Genomic DNA, 13,867 nt, shown 5'->3' with positions numbered 1-13,867 from the left:
CAGTTGGGTGTCCGACTCTTTATTTTGGCTGAGGTCATGATCTCAGGGTTGTGAGATCAAGCCCCCGTGTCGGGCTCCATAATGGGCATGGAGCCTGCTTAAGGTAATTCTCTCTCCCTCTCTCTCTGACCCTCCCACCCCCCAAATAAATAAATAAAGTTTTTAACAGGGAGAGGATTGAGCATTTGGTCTTACAGACATGTTTTGAGAATTATAAAACAGGATTAGTGCTGCAATCATTAAGAGGGGACATAATGGACAGATTACTGAAACAATCCTGAGATAAATCAGGCTGATAAATTACCCGTGACTTTAATTGCCCTTCCAGATCACTTATGCTGCTTCTGCAATTACCTGGCAATCTTAGTAGTACTCTCAAAGGTTTTGATATTCCAATAGCAGTACTTTTATTTAGAATCATTTTACATTTATCCAATTTAAATATTCATCCAAAACAATTAAGGATTTAAAGAATTTTTTTCAGTTCCTTGTTACAGAAATCTATCTCAAACTAGCTTAACACACAAAGGAAACTGACTGGCTTTCATAAGTAGGAAGCCCAGGGTAGTTCTTGCTTCAGCACCATCAAATCCAGACATTGAGTGTTATCCAGACCATCTCAGCAGCCTTCAGCTTCATCACAAACAGAGGGACTCTGCATATCGTGGGCAAAATGGTACAGCAAGCCCCAGATGCAGCTCCTGCTAGTTTAGCTCTTCCAGTAGAGAATGGCGTTTCTCACCTTTCAGAGAGCAATCCCTGGGAAGGGGCATGGGGTGGAGTGGGACAGTGAATGATAGACCCCCCCAAGGCCATATGGAAGTGACAAGGCATTCCCTAAATGAATCAGACAAAATACTTGGGAACTACTGCCAAAAAGACAAAAGGTAGAGCTAAGCCATTCCATTCAGTGCTCTCATGGTTTTTGCTTTTTATTTTACATCAGCTGTACTTTCAAATGGCATTATTACAAAAGTAATTTGGATACATACTGTAAACCATATTTAAGGGTTTGAAAAAACTCTTTTATTTCAAAACAGCTCAGTCCTCTAATTCTGGACACACTTGGGCTAATTTAACTTGACTATATGGCAGGTCACATATGAAATGTTGCTATCTTTGCAGACATGCATTAAGGGGGAAAAATAATAATTAGCTGTCTTTTTATAGCACCCAGGGGGAGGAATCAGAACAACTCATTTGAGGTAGTCATGTGTGCTTTCATTTACCATTGTAAACAAGTACAGGTGTACACAGGTCCATTTGAAAAAAACAAAAAACAAAACAAAACAAAAAAAACCTTTTTTCAGTTAATAATAAAACTGTTGCATCACTTTGCAGAATTAAGGTACCAAAAGAGATCTCCCAAGACTCTACCTCATTACATTTCTTCCTTTAAGGATGGGAGTCTAAAACATTGACAACCAGTAGTTACCTATCCTGCTTCTGCAGGTCCTCAACACGTGGAATATTATTTAACATCTCAGCCCCTATATGGTCAAGAACAAATGTAATGCACAAATACAAAGACAACCAGGAAAAACTACTTCATGAGCACCTACTATGTGACAAGTATGCTTCTAGGTGTTAAAGATACAACAGTGAACAAGTTTCCCATAAAAACTTACCAGCTCCATCTTTACTAAGTTATAGCTGTTGGTTATCTAGTAAAGCCACATGATGAGATTCTTCCAACACACGTCTCTTACTACTTTCGACTGACTTCAGTTAACTTTTCTGCAACCTAATTCTTCCATTACTACCTAGGAACTTGTCAATGAGTAACTCTTATTTACTGGGAAGCAGCATCTACAATGCTGCTGCTCTTCTTATTTTAAACTGACAATATGCGGTTTTTATGTCAGTGACTATTCACATCACATTTCCCAGTGGGATATTCAACTCTTCTTAAATGGCTAATTTTCTACAGCTAAATGTGTGTGTGTGTGTGTGTGTGCATGAGCAGGGCTGGAGGGAGAAGAGTAATTGTTGATTAAAACTCTTTAAACCAAAACACTCTAACTGCAGTTTTTATTTGAGAAGTAAATTCAATTCAAATCCTTGAATTACACTTTAATCTCTAAGAACAATCACTGTGTACCTTCAAAAATTCAAAGTGAATAGCCTATTTCTTCTGGTACCTTGTTAATACTTTAAAGTTATTCTCCATTTGTTATATATAAACTTCTGGGTGGCTCAGTCAGTTAAGTGTCCGACTCCTGGTTTCAGCTCAGGTCATGATCTCATGGGTGGTGGGATCAAGCCCCGCCTCAGGCTCCACGCTCAGTGAGGAGTCTGCTTGAAGACTCTCTCCCTCTGCCCCTCCCCCACTCTCTCTCTCTAATAAATAAATAAATCTTTAAAACAAAGTACTTCAGAACTTTTGCCATGGCTTAGCAAAACTTGTAAACCAATGCTCATCACCTCTAAGCTAGAAAACAAAGATGGTTATTTTCTGCTTTCCCAGGATGGTCGTTCATTAACTCCCACTACATAGGTCTCATTTAATTCTTCTGTAAATTCATTTAATGTATATTCATGTACATATATTCATTTAACACAGTTACTTTTACTTCCCATTACTTTACAACTGGCTAGTATTTTTCACTACTAAGACTATGTGGTCTCTCATATTATGTTAAGGGCACACACAGGATGTGCTTGACGCTCTACTGAGAACCACCCCTGCCTCCCTCACCAGGAGTCCAGGAAAAGAGAAAAGAAAAACATGTTCTGTACTACTGCTCAATACTAGTCTTTACTTAAAACTAGGCAGGCATCACTCAATTAAAACTATCCTTTAAAAACACCTTAGTGTTTAGTTGGGGACACCTGGGTGGCTCAGCCAGTTAAGCATCTGACTCTTGATTTCAGGTCAGGTCATAATCTCAGGCATAGAATCAAGCCCCACTTTGGGCTCTGCACACAGCATTGAGTCGGCTTGGGATTTTCTCTCTCTCTCCCCACCTCAAACCCCTCCCCGCTCACCCGCGCATGCACACACTCTCTAAAATAAATAAATAAATAAATAACCACCTTAATAGCTGGGAGAGAACTTTTGAAACAAAAGGTAGAGCAGGTGTCAATATCTAAATAAAATGACAAAATGTGATACATGTTTAATAACAAGAAACTTTATTGAATTACAAATTTAAAAATGGATCACTTAATTTAAAAGTGGGACTATTTTAGTTTTATTCTTCCAAAACTCATTCTTCCAAAAATGCACTTTATTTTTCAAGTGATAAAGGTTAATCTGTGAAATGCCAAAGTAGAGACAGGATGGTACCAGTGGGCCAATGCTCATATATGGGGTCCTAACATGGACCTTTAATGTTGCTTTCTGTATTACATCAAATTGATTTGCATTTTAAAAATGGGAAAAGGGAGCAAAGGGGAGTGCAAAGCATGTACTGAAGTCTTCCTGTAGGAGTCTGATAGAATAGATTTAGCATGATAAAATGTGGCCTTTGTAAAAGTGGCCTTTAAGATGTGCTAGTGAAAGTGTACCCTTAGGAACCTATGTTAGAAACATTTTTTCTTATTCCTAACAAAACAAATGGTACACATGTAAAAAATAAAATTTAATTATAAGATCTGTTCTGTAAAACCAACTGCATTATAGCCCATATATTCAGTCTGTTGAACAACCTCATTCATTGTCTAACAGAAAAAGAGCAATTCGACTCAGGACAAAAATATATTCCACCAACCTCCATATGGAAAGACCACAGGTTTAATGATTTATATAGTCCTTAAACTTAATCCTTGGTCAGTAAAGATTTCCAAATCAAAATCAAGTCATAACTGTTTATAGTAACTACTGTACTAAAATGCTAATATTTTCTTCCCAGATATGTCTTCCTATGAGGGGAAAAATGGTCAGAAGCTTTCATTCTTTGCTTATGCTGGGATTTATGAAAAACCTACTAAACTACAACAGTGTTCTGCAAAACTAAAATACACTACAAAGTCAAACAGGTAAATAAACAACAAAACCAAACTGATTTCAACAAAGTCATGTTTCCAAAAGTAAAATCTATTAAGAACAAGTCATAAGCATGTACAAGAAATTACATGAAATGATTATCACGGTTAGTTACAAATGCAAAATAATATCTAATTATCCCAGACTTGTGAACATAATAATTAAGATCAATCTCATAGGCTAGTTCAAATATTATGTACAATTTAGATAAGCTGGTCAAGTATTATCTGAATACACACCACATTTGATAAACTTATATTACCTTTTCTCCTCCTTTACTATTTGCAGGTACGTGCCAATATGGGGGGAAAAATGTAATTTCCATTTATGTATTAACTGAGAAGAATAATATTTCTACTGTGTATGTTTGGACTGTAAAAAAGTTAAGGTACATTTTTCTTTTAAAAGAAAAATAAAGGTAAAATAAATTGCCAAAAGTTTAACTTGACAAAAGTTTAATATCAACTTACTATAAAACTGAAAAGAAATGTTTTCAAACAGATACCATACAATTATTATGTGGTCTCCCTACTGATCTGAAACTACAGAAGGCATTTAAGGAAGGAATGCTATGTCAAAAACCAAGACTAACCCAAGGGATGTATGTTACTTAAAAAATCTGATTTGCAGGAAAACTATATGCTTGGCCTAGTTTTAAAGCTAATTACAAAATCCATTTTTTAATGGTCCAGACATTTTGCCATTTCTTCCAACTCAACAGAACTGTAAAAAAAAAAAAAAGAAAGAAAGAGAGAGAGAGAAGTATTTCGTGAGACACTTAAATACAGACAATGGGGTGTGCCCCGCCCCCATTTAATACAGTATACACCTTATATAAGCTGCTAATGAAAGAGGCATTTTTGAAACAGATGCTATATTGCACACAGACACTTATCCTAAGTGTTTGACTTTTCCAATTTAGAATCAGTAGGAATATATAACTGAAGAAATAGTATAAAATATTTTATTAAGTACCCCTCTTCTTAATGTTTTTAGGTTAAAAAAAATGAATTGGAAAAAAAAATGAATTCCAAACTATAACTTCTAGAGTAAGTCACCCTTAGGCATTAGCTTTCTACATTAAGTTGAACTTTCTTAAATCCAAGAAGTACTATGTCAGAACTATGCTGCACACTGTCTGTATCAAAACAAACTGCAATATGCCCAATAATAACAGAAATCATCATCATCGTCATCATCATCATCCATTATGTGAAATAAATCTAAGAGCTATCTGGAAAAGCCAAACTTGCTCAATAGGACCGAAAATAAATTAACTGTGAATTTCCCTGTCTTTAACCAATGTAAAAAACTTCTACCAACTCAGGATAGGAGACACTGTTTCAAATCATGATGACACTCTTAATATCAGTAACCTTCCCAGCTCAGAACTAAATCTTTATATATAATAAAATGGGTACTGGCCTCAATCCCTAAAATACTGTCTAGGGCCAAAGTCCCATACCATATTTGTGGAGGATATTCCCCCACTGTCTAGATTTTAATTCACTTCTGATTTTCAAAAAATGCTTTAACTTAGGTGAATAATTCAAAATAACCACCAAAGGGCTAAAGCTAAGTATAGCTTTAAAAAAAAGAAGAATCACACAAGCTTCACAAAAACTAATAAATGAACCAGAATTTTTGGAATACCAACAATTATCAGGCACTTTTAAAATATATTATCTGTACTCTTCACCACAGCCTGTGATGTAGATATTATTTACATTTAATATGTGAGAAAATTACAGTTCACCAATGATAAGAAGCAGAGTTCAAAACCTATTTGGCTCCAAAGACTATATTCCTACCACATGAGCCTTCCCAACCAAACACCCGTGGCATCCCCATCTCTATTAACAATAAAAATGGTCTCAGAAGTGATGTGTAATTCTTCTCCCAAGTTTAAATTATATTTCTGTGGCTCACAAAAATCACTCAAGAAGGGATCATTTAAATAACATACACTTGCCTGTGTGGGGCTAATTCAAGAGTTCACAGGCGATACGAAGGCTCAGTGAAAAGCCTACCAAACGATAACAGTGCTCATCTGTTAATTCCTAAAATAAACACTAAAACCATCCTGCTGGATTTCAGCAAGGTAATCTTTCCAGAATCAAAATCTATGAAGACAAGTAATACCCCAAATCTATGAAGACAGAGTTTCTGGAAGTACCAGACTCAAAGCAATTAAATGAGTATAGTATATATAAGACTATGATACAGTAACTGCAGTTAAGATACAATCTTGCTACTCCTGCACCAAAACAATATGAAGACAGGAAAATTGAGTTAACATTCCTAATTTCTAATAGAGTTCAATACAGCATATTCCTTTACAAATGATTTGTCATGGACTTCCATATTACTGGGCAGCATGAGCAAATGTATATATTTAGATATGCAGGTAGTCTTATGAAAAGACATGAAGAAATCTATTATAAATGGGTAAAATATGAATATAAGAAAGTGTCATATACCTTCCATCGATTTCCACATTCATTGCAGACAACAAATGTTGTCATCGGTTCATCAGCACTACGAGTTTGTACCTGCAGCAAAATCAAGTGAAAAATATTACTTTTTATAATATTATAAAAAGTCTGACCTAAATAAGAACATTCTACATTAAGATATACAACAACCAAAACAGTACCACGATAAAACATATAAGAGCCTGAAACAAGTTCAAATAAGCTAAGTAATGTCAAAAGGACACATATTTCAAAACTGCATTTTTCCTAAGTCATTCCTTGTTTGTCTTTTCATGTTTAATTTATCCCAAACAGGTGGGAAAACCATCTAAAGTCACACATACTTTTCATAATATTATATTTAATAATATAATATTTAATAAATAAATATTTATTTATTAAATAAATTATTAAAATATTATGTTAGTAAATATAATATAAATATTAAAAATTATTAAATAAATAAATATTAATAAATATTTAATAAATATTAAAAACTTCATCATCACTAAGCAGCACAGAAATGTTAATTAAAAGATATGTCAATTTTCTCTTATAAATTAGCAGAGACATAAAAACTATGAATATTTCATTCTGAAAAATATAAACTGTCACAACCTTGCCAAAATGCAGCAACAAGGTAAGAGCCTCAAACATCCATTCTCTCTGACCTAGGAACTTGACATCTGATATAGTCTAAGATGGTAATTTATAGAAACACAAATAAAGACCTATGTACAGATCAACATCATTAGGGAAATGCACATGAAAACCACAAGGAATTATCACCTCACACCTATCAGAATGGCTATTATAAAAAAGAGATAACAAATATTGCTGAGGATGTAGAGAAAAGCGAACTCCTGTACACTGTTGGTAAGAATGTAAACTGGTATATTCATTACGGAAAACAGGATGGCAGATCCTCAAAAAATTAAAAATTAAACTACCACACAGGAGTGCCTGACTGGCTCAGTTGGTAGAGCATGGAACTCTTGATCTCGGAGTTGTGAGTCTGAGCCCCACGTTGGGGGGAGAACTTGACTTTAAAATAAATAAATAAATAAATAAATAAATAAATAAATAAATAAATAAATAAATAAATAAATAAATAAATAAAAATAATAATAATAATAAAAAAGAGCCAGCATGAAAAATAAAATAAAATCAACTACTTTATGATCCAGCAATCCCATTCTGCGTATATATCTGAAGGAAATGAAATCAATACCTTAAAGAGTTATCTACACTCCCATGTTCATTGCATTACTCATGACAGCCAAGATATGAAAACAATCTAAATGTCCTTCAGCTGAAGAACGGATAAAGAACTGTGATATATACACACAATGGAATATTATTCAGCCATAAAAAAGAAGGAAATCCTACCATTTGAGACAACACAGATGGACCTGGAAGGCATGCTAAATAAAACATTCCAGAGAACGACAAATACTGTACAGTATCACTTATATGTGGCATCTTAATAAATAAATAAATGCAGATTTCACGGAAACTGAGAACAGACGGTAGTTGCTAGGGGCTGGGAGAAGGAGGAAATGGAGATATAAAGGTCAAAGGATATAAACTTTCAAACATAAAAATAGTAATTTCTGAGGATGTAATATACAGCATAGTGACTACAGTTAAGAGTAGATCTTAAGCATTCTTACCACACACACCAAAAAAGAGTTAACGATGTAAGGTAATGGATATGTTAATTATCTTGATCCTGGTAATCATTCCACAACATATATGTGTATCAGATCATCACACTGTACACTTTAAAAACATCCAATTATAAGTCAATTATTCGTCATAAAGTTGGGAGTGGGAGATCTGTGTACAGGGATGTTTGAAGTGTAATTTGTAATAGCGCAAACACTGGAAACAACTTAAATATCCAACAGGGAAATAATGAAATAAGAGCATACCCATCTGATGGAATATTATACAGCTATGAAGATGTCTGCAAAAGTTTTTGGGTGTTTTTTAAACAATTAAAGGAAAATGTTTACATTATTATAGTAGCTAAGTGAAAAGAAGTACAGTTCTACCTTGAACAACTCCTCATGCAGTTGAACATCCACATCTAACGCCCTCAAAATGCAACTGCTAATAGCCTACTGTTAACTACAAGCCTTACCAACAACACAAACTGTTGAAATCAATACATATTTTGTATGTTATACCTACTACATACTGAATTCTTAAAGCAAGCTACAGAAAAGAAAATGTGATTACAAAAATCAGAAGGAAAATACAGTTACAGTACTGGACAAGTATCTGTTAAAAAAATTTGTGTGTTAAGTGGACTTATGCAGTTCAAACCCGTGTTGTTCAAGGGTCAACTGTACACAAAATGGTTTACAGGGGCACCTGGATGGCTCAGTCAGTTAAGCCTCTGCCTTCAACTCAGGTCATGATCTCAGGGTCCTGGGACTGAGCCCCACACCAGGCTCCCTGCTCAGCAGGGAGTCTGCTTCTCCCTCTCATTCTGCCTCTCCCCACTGCTGGTGCTCTCTCCCTAATAAATAAATAAAATCTTTTTAAAAAAATGGTTTACAGTATTTAGCTACAACTAGATTAGAAAAACTTTGTAAAAACACTGCAGGCACCAAAATATTGACCACTGTTCTTTCTGAATGCAGATTAAAGGGTGATTTTAAATGTTTTGTTCATATTTTTCTGTTTTCCATTTTTCTATAAATAGGTACTTTACATTGCCTTAAAACAGCTAATATAGGGACGCCTGGGTGGCTCAGTTAAGTGTCTGACTCGATTTTGGCTTGGGTCATGATTTTAGGGTTGTGGGATCTGGGTGTGGAGCGTGCTTAAGATTCTCTCTCTCTCCCTTTCCCTCTGCCTGTCCCCCACCATCCCTCTCTTAAAAAATAAAAAATTTTTTAAAAAAAGCTCTTATGCTTACATCGAAAACCGGGGATGTACTGTATGGTGACTAACATAATATAATAAAAAATCATTATTAAAAAAAAAAAAAAAAAAAAAAAGCTCTTATGACCCAGAAATCCCACTCCTGAGAAAATACCCAAAAGAATGGAAAGCAGGGTCTCAAAGAGGTATTTGTATACAGAAGTTCATAGCAGCATTATTCATAACAGCCCAAAAGATGGAAGCAACCCAGTGTCCATCAACAGATGAATGGATAAACAAAATGTGGTATATACATACAGTGGATTATTATTATTATTCCTGAAAAAGGAAGGAAATTCTGACACATGCTATAATATGGACAACCATTTATGAACATTACATGGTTTTAATTTGCATTTCCCTGATGATTAGTTATGTTGACCTGTACACATTTCTTTGTGCTTCTAATTACTACCTTAGAATAGATCAGGTATCAGAAATAAGCCAGGGACAAAAAAAGGACGAGTAACTGTTATGTGGTTCCACTTATCCCTTTGACTACCTACAGTAGTCAAATTCAGAGATTGGTGGTTGCCAGGAGCTAGGGAAATGTACAGTTACTGTTTAATGGGTATAGAGTTTCAGTCTTGCAAGAGAAAGAGAGTCCTGGAGATTGCCACAATATTATGAATGTACTACTACTCAACTGTATACTGAAAAATGGTTAATGTAGTAAATTTTAGGTTATGTGTGTTTTGCCACAACTAAAACTTTTAGAACAAAAAGAGAACTCAGGAAAAAATAATAATAAATAAGCTAGTATCATTTTTTAAAAATTTTATCAATTTATAATAGACTTCTGAAGTTCTCTACTGAGAATTATTGAAAACAAGGTCCCAGAGACAGGAGGTTTTCTTTCAACCGTACATTCCTGAATGAAGCTGACAGCACATTATTAAAGGTTATTCTTAGGTTTAAGTTATGGGGGATATGAAGAAGATGGGTGAAGGCAAGAACCTGAATACCAACAATATTGCATTCTGAATAAGGTCTATTTAAATTTAGTGTGGGATGATGAAATCCAGTATATTACTGCCTCAAAGATGAGAAGCTCACAATACTTGTCAACCATCAACATGATTTTTAACTCAAAAGCCCAAAGGGAGATAAAGAAGAGGAACTCTTAAAAGAATAGCATTCTGCAAATTATTTAAGGTCTTCAGATAAAAATGGTTTGAAAAAAATCTTTCTGAAATATTCTCATGTATTTATAACTAGGGCCCTAAATGTACTTAGAAAGGAGGAACTTTTTTGCTCTCTGGGAAAAATGTTGATTTCCTGGTAGGTACATGTTAACTAAGAGTCAAACTTAATTATAACTGTTATTTTGCCAACTTCAGCAGTTTTCTATTGACAGAATTGATTCTAAGAAAATCATACTGACTTCATCTTTAGACTAGGTTCTTTCTATTAAAAGAAACATTTTTATTGTAGCTGATTATGTAAATATATCACTTCTACTTCATATGGGTGTTTTTTTTTTTAAAGACTTTATTTATTTAGAGAGAGTGAGCAAGGGAAGAGGGGCAGAGGGAGAGGGAGCGAGAACCTCAAGCAGACTCCACAATGAGCACAAGCCCAACAGGGGCTTGAGCCTAGGACCCTGAGATCATGACGGGAGCCAAAATCAAGAGTCAGACGCTCAACCAACTGAGCCACCCAGGCACCCTGACTTCAAATGTTTTAAAGAAGCTTTGGCTTTTAAATGTCTTTCTATTAATACTTAATACTATGCAGGATTTTCAGGACAGAATTTTTATTGCTGAGATTTTTCTTCCTAATCAAGAGAAAAAAAGAGTAATCCAAACTCAGAAATTTCTGAAGCCACTTTCGTATGTTAATATATTTTAATGACTGTCAGTGGTAATAGTTTCCCAAAATAAAATACTGAAATATCAGATCTATAACTATGATTAAATGAAAGACTTCAAAAAGACAGAGGACTTTGGATTGGTTAAATAGAACATATCTGAAAATGGGACTGTTATGTACCTTTAAAAACTAAAAGAGGCAGAAGTTTATATAATGTGCTACCACATGTGTTTAGGAAATGGGAAAACAGGGGCGCCTGGCTGGCTCTCTCAGAAAAGCAAGCAATTCTTGGTCTTGGGGTCGTTAGTTTTGAGCCCTACATTGGGTACAGAGATTACTAGAAAATATAAAAAAATAAATTTAAAAAAAGGGAAAACAAAAATATATTCATATTTGCATGTGTATGCATAAAACACATAGAAAGCCACCCAACAAACAAGTAATCTGGTTTACCTCCAGGGAGTGGGACCAAGTTAGCAGGCAAAAGTGGGAAGGGAACTTTCCATTCACAATCTTTTGTACCTTTTGAATTTTTAATGTTGAGAAAATGATACCTACTAAAAATTAAAAAGAAAAAAAAAGCAAATCCTTCCTACAACTTATATATAGTTTAGTAATTCTACTTTCTTTTTTTTTTAAATTTTTTATAGTAATATTTTTTTATTATATTATGTTAGTCACCATACAGTACATCCCTGGTTTTTGATGTAAAGTTCGATGATTCATTAGTTGCATATAACACCCAGTGCACCATGCAACACGTGCCCTCCTTACTACCCATCACCAGTCTATCCCATTCCCCCACCCACCTCCCCTCTGAAGCCCTCAGTTTGTTTCTCAGGGTCCATAGTCTGTCATGCTTCATTCCCCCTTCTGATTACTCCCCTTTCTTCATCCCTTTCTTCTCCTGCCGATCTTCCTAGTTCTTCTGTTCCATAAATGAGAGAAACCATATGACAATTGTCTTTCTCTGCTTGACTCATTTCACTTAGCATTATCTCTTCCAGTGCCGTCCATGTTGCAGCAAATGTTGAGAAATTGTTCTTTTTGATAGCTGAGTAATATTCCATTGTATATATGGACCACATCTTCTTAATCCAGTCATCTGTTGAAGGGCATCTCGGCTCCTTCCATGATTTAGCTATTGTGGACAATGCTGCTATGAACATTGGGGTGCATATGGCCCTTCTCTTCACTACATCTCTGTATCTTTGGGGTAAATACCCAGTAGTGCAATGGCTAGATCATAGGGTAGCTCAATTTTTAACTTTTTAAGGGACCTCCACACTGTTTTCCAGAGTGGCTGTACTAACTTGCATTCCCACCAACAATGTAGGAGGGATCCCCTTTCTCCACATCCTCTCCAATAATTGTTTCTTGCCTTGTCAATTTTTGCCATTCTAACTGGCGTAAGGTGGTATCTCAGTGTGGTTTTGATTTGAATTTCCCTGATGGCTAATGACTTTGAACATTTTTTCATGTGTCTGTTAGCCATTTGTATGTCTTCACTGGAAAAGTGTCTGTTCATATCTTCTGCCCATTTTATGATTTGTTTATTTGTTTCTTGTGTATTGAGTTTGAGAAGTTCTTTGTAGATCTTGGATACCAGTCTTTTATCTGTAGTGTCATTTGCAAATATATTCTCCCATGCCGTGGGCTGCCCCTTAGTTTTTTTGGCTGTGCAGAAGCTTTTATCTTGATGAAGTCCCACAAGTTCATTTTATCTTTTGTTTCTCTTGCCTTTGGAGATGCGTCATGAAAAAGGTTGCTGTGGCCGATGTCATAGAGGTTGCAGCCTATGTTCTCCTCTAGTAATTCTACTTTCTTAAACTGCTTACTTTTCTGTCAATCAGAAAATTCAATTCCCTAAATCCACTACCCTAAAACATTAACTGTAAGTTGTTCTTTAAGAAGAAAATTTTGAGTTTAGTAGATTATAGATGCAGCACAAAAATACCTACTTGACAAATGAAATTAATGACAGTGATAAGCCATTTTCACATACGCATATACAACAAAAACAACCATTATGTGGCTCTTTCCAGCTTTCTTTTTGTCCAAGAACAAAAAAGGAAGGTTAGTCGCATCGTATGTGAAAAGTCATCAATATGGTGCACAAAAGCAATCAGTATCTGGAAAGCAATTAAGCAAAAGGTAGCCACACTCCAAGTGAGAGAGTAGACAACTTTCCTTAAATTACATGATCCTGCCAAGTGAAAAGAATTATAACCAGTTTATATACTAACCAATAATCAACTGCTCAACTCTTAGAGAAAGAATATGGCCATTTCATTAAATCCTACAATGATTTTTATAAATTTTATTTAATTGGTATAGCTTTCACAGTAACAACTTCCATGAAAGTACAAATGTATAACTTATTTTCAATTAACTGGAATGTGTTAGTATTACGCAAGCATTATCAAAGTATCTTTACTATTCGTTTTGAAACAGGAGTTGTAAGCATTCTATTTATGTATTTAGTTAGTTTTAATTGATTATAATTGACATACAATATTATATTAGTTTCAAGTGTACAACACAGTGATTTGATATTTTTATACATTACAAAATGGTTATCTTCATAGGTTTAGCCTCTGCCACTATACAAAGTTACTACATTACTGACTATATTTTCTATGCTGTATATTACATCCTT

At 34.8% G+C, this 13,867-nt stretch overlaps 1 protein-coding gene across 1 annotated transcript in view; it reads right to left on the bottom strand.

The window, feature by feature from the left end:
- Window positions 1-3,112: 3,112 nt before the first annotated feature.
- Window positions 3,113-13,867, bottom strand: part of TCEA1 (transcription elongation factor A1) — a 39,222-nt gene continuing 28,467 nt past the window's right edge. The window contains exons 9-10 of the mRNA XM_045789088.2: window positions 6,469-6,540; window positions 3,113-4,711 (exon numbers count right to left, since the gene is read on the bottom strand). Coding sequence (XP_045645044.1) covers window positions 4,703-4,711; window positions 6,469-6,540 — 81 coding nt within the window. The 3' untranslated portion in view covers window positions 3,113-4,702. The remainder of the gene's footprint in view (window positions 4,712-6,468; window positions 6,541-13,867) is intronic.

The sequence above is a fragment of the Ursus americanus genome, chromosome 9 (genome assembly GCF_024610735.1).
Source record: "Ursus americanus isolate L20-20 chromosome 9, mUrsAme1.1.p, whole genome shotgun sequence".
Lineage (NCBI taxonomy): Eukaryota > Metazoa > Chordata > Mammalia > Carnivora > Ursidae > Ursus > Ursus americanus.
Note: the sequence above shows the minus strand (reverse complement) of the source record. Positions and strands in the feature narration are given on the sequence as shown.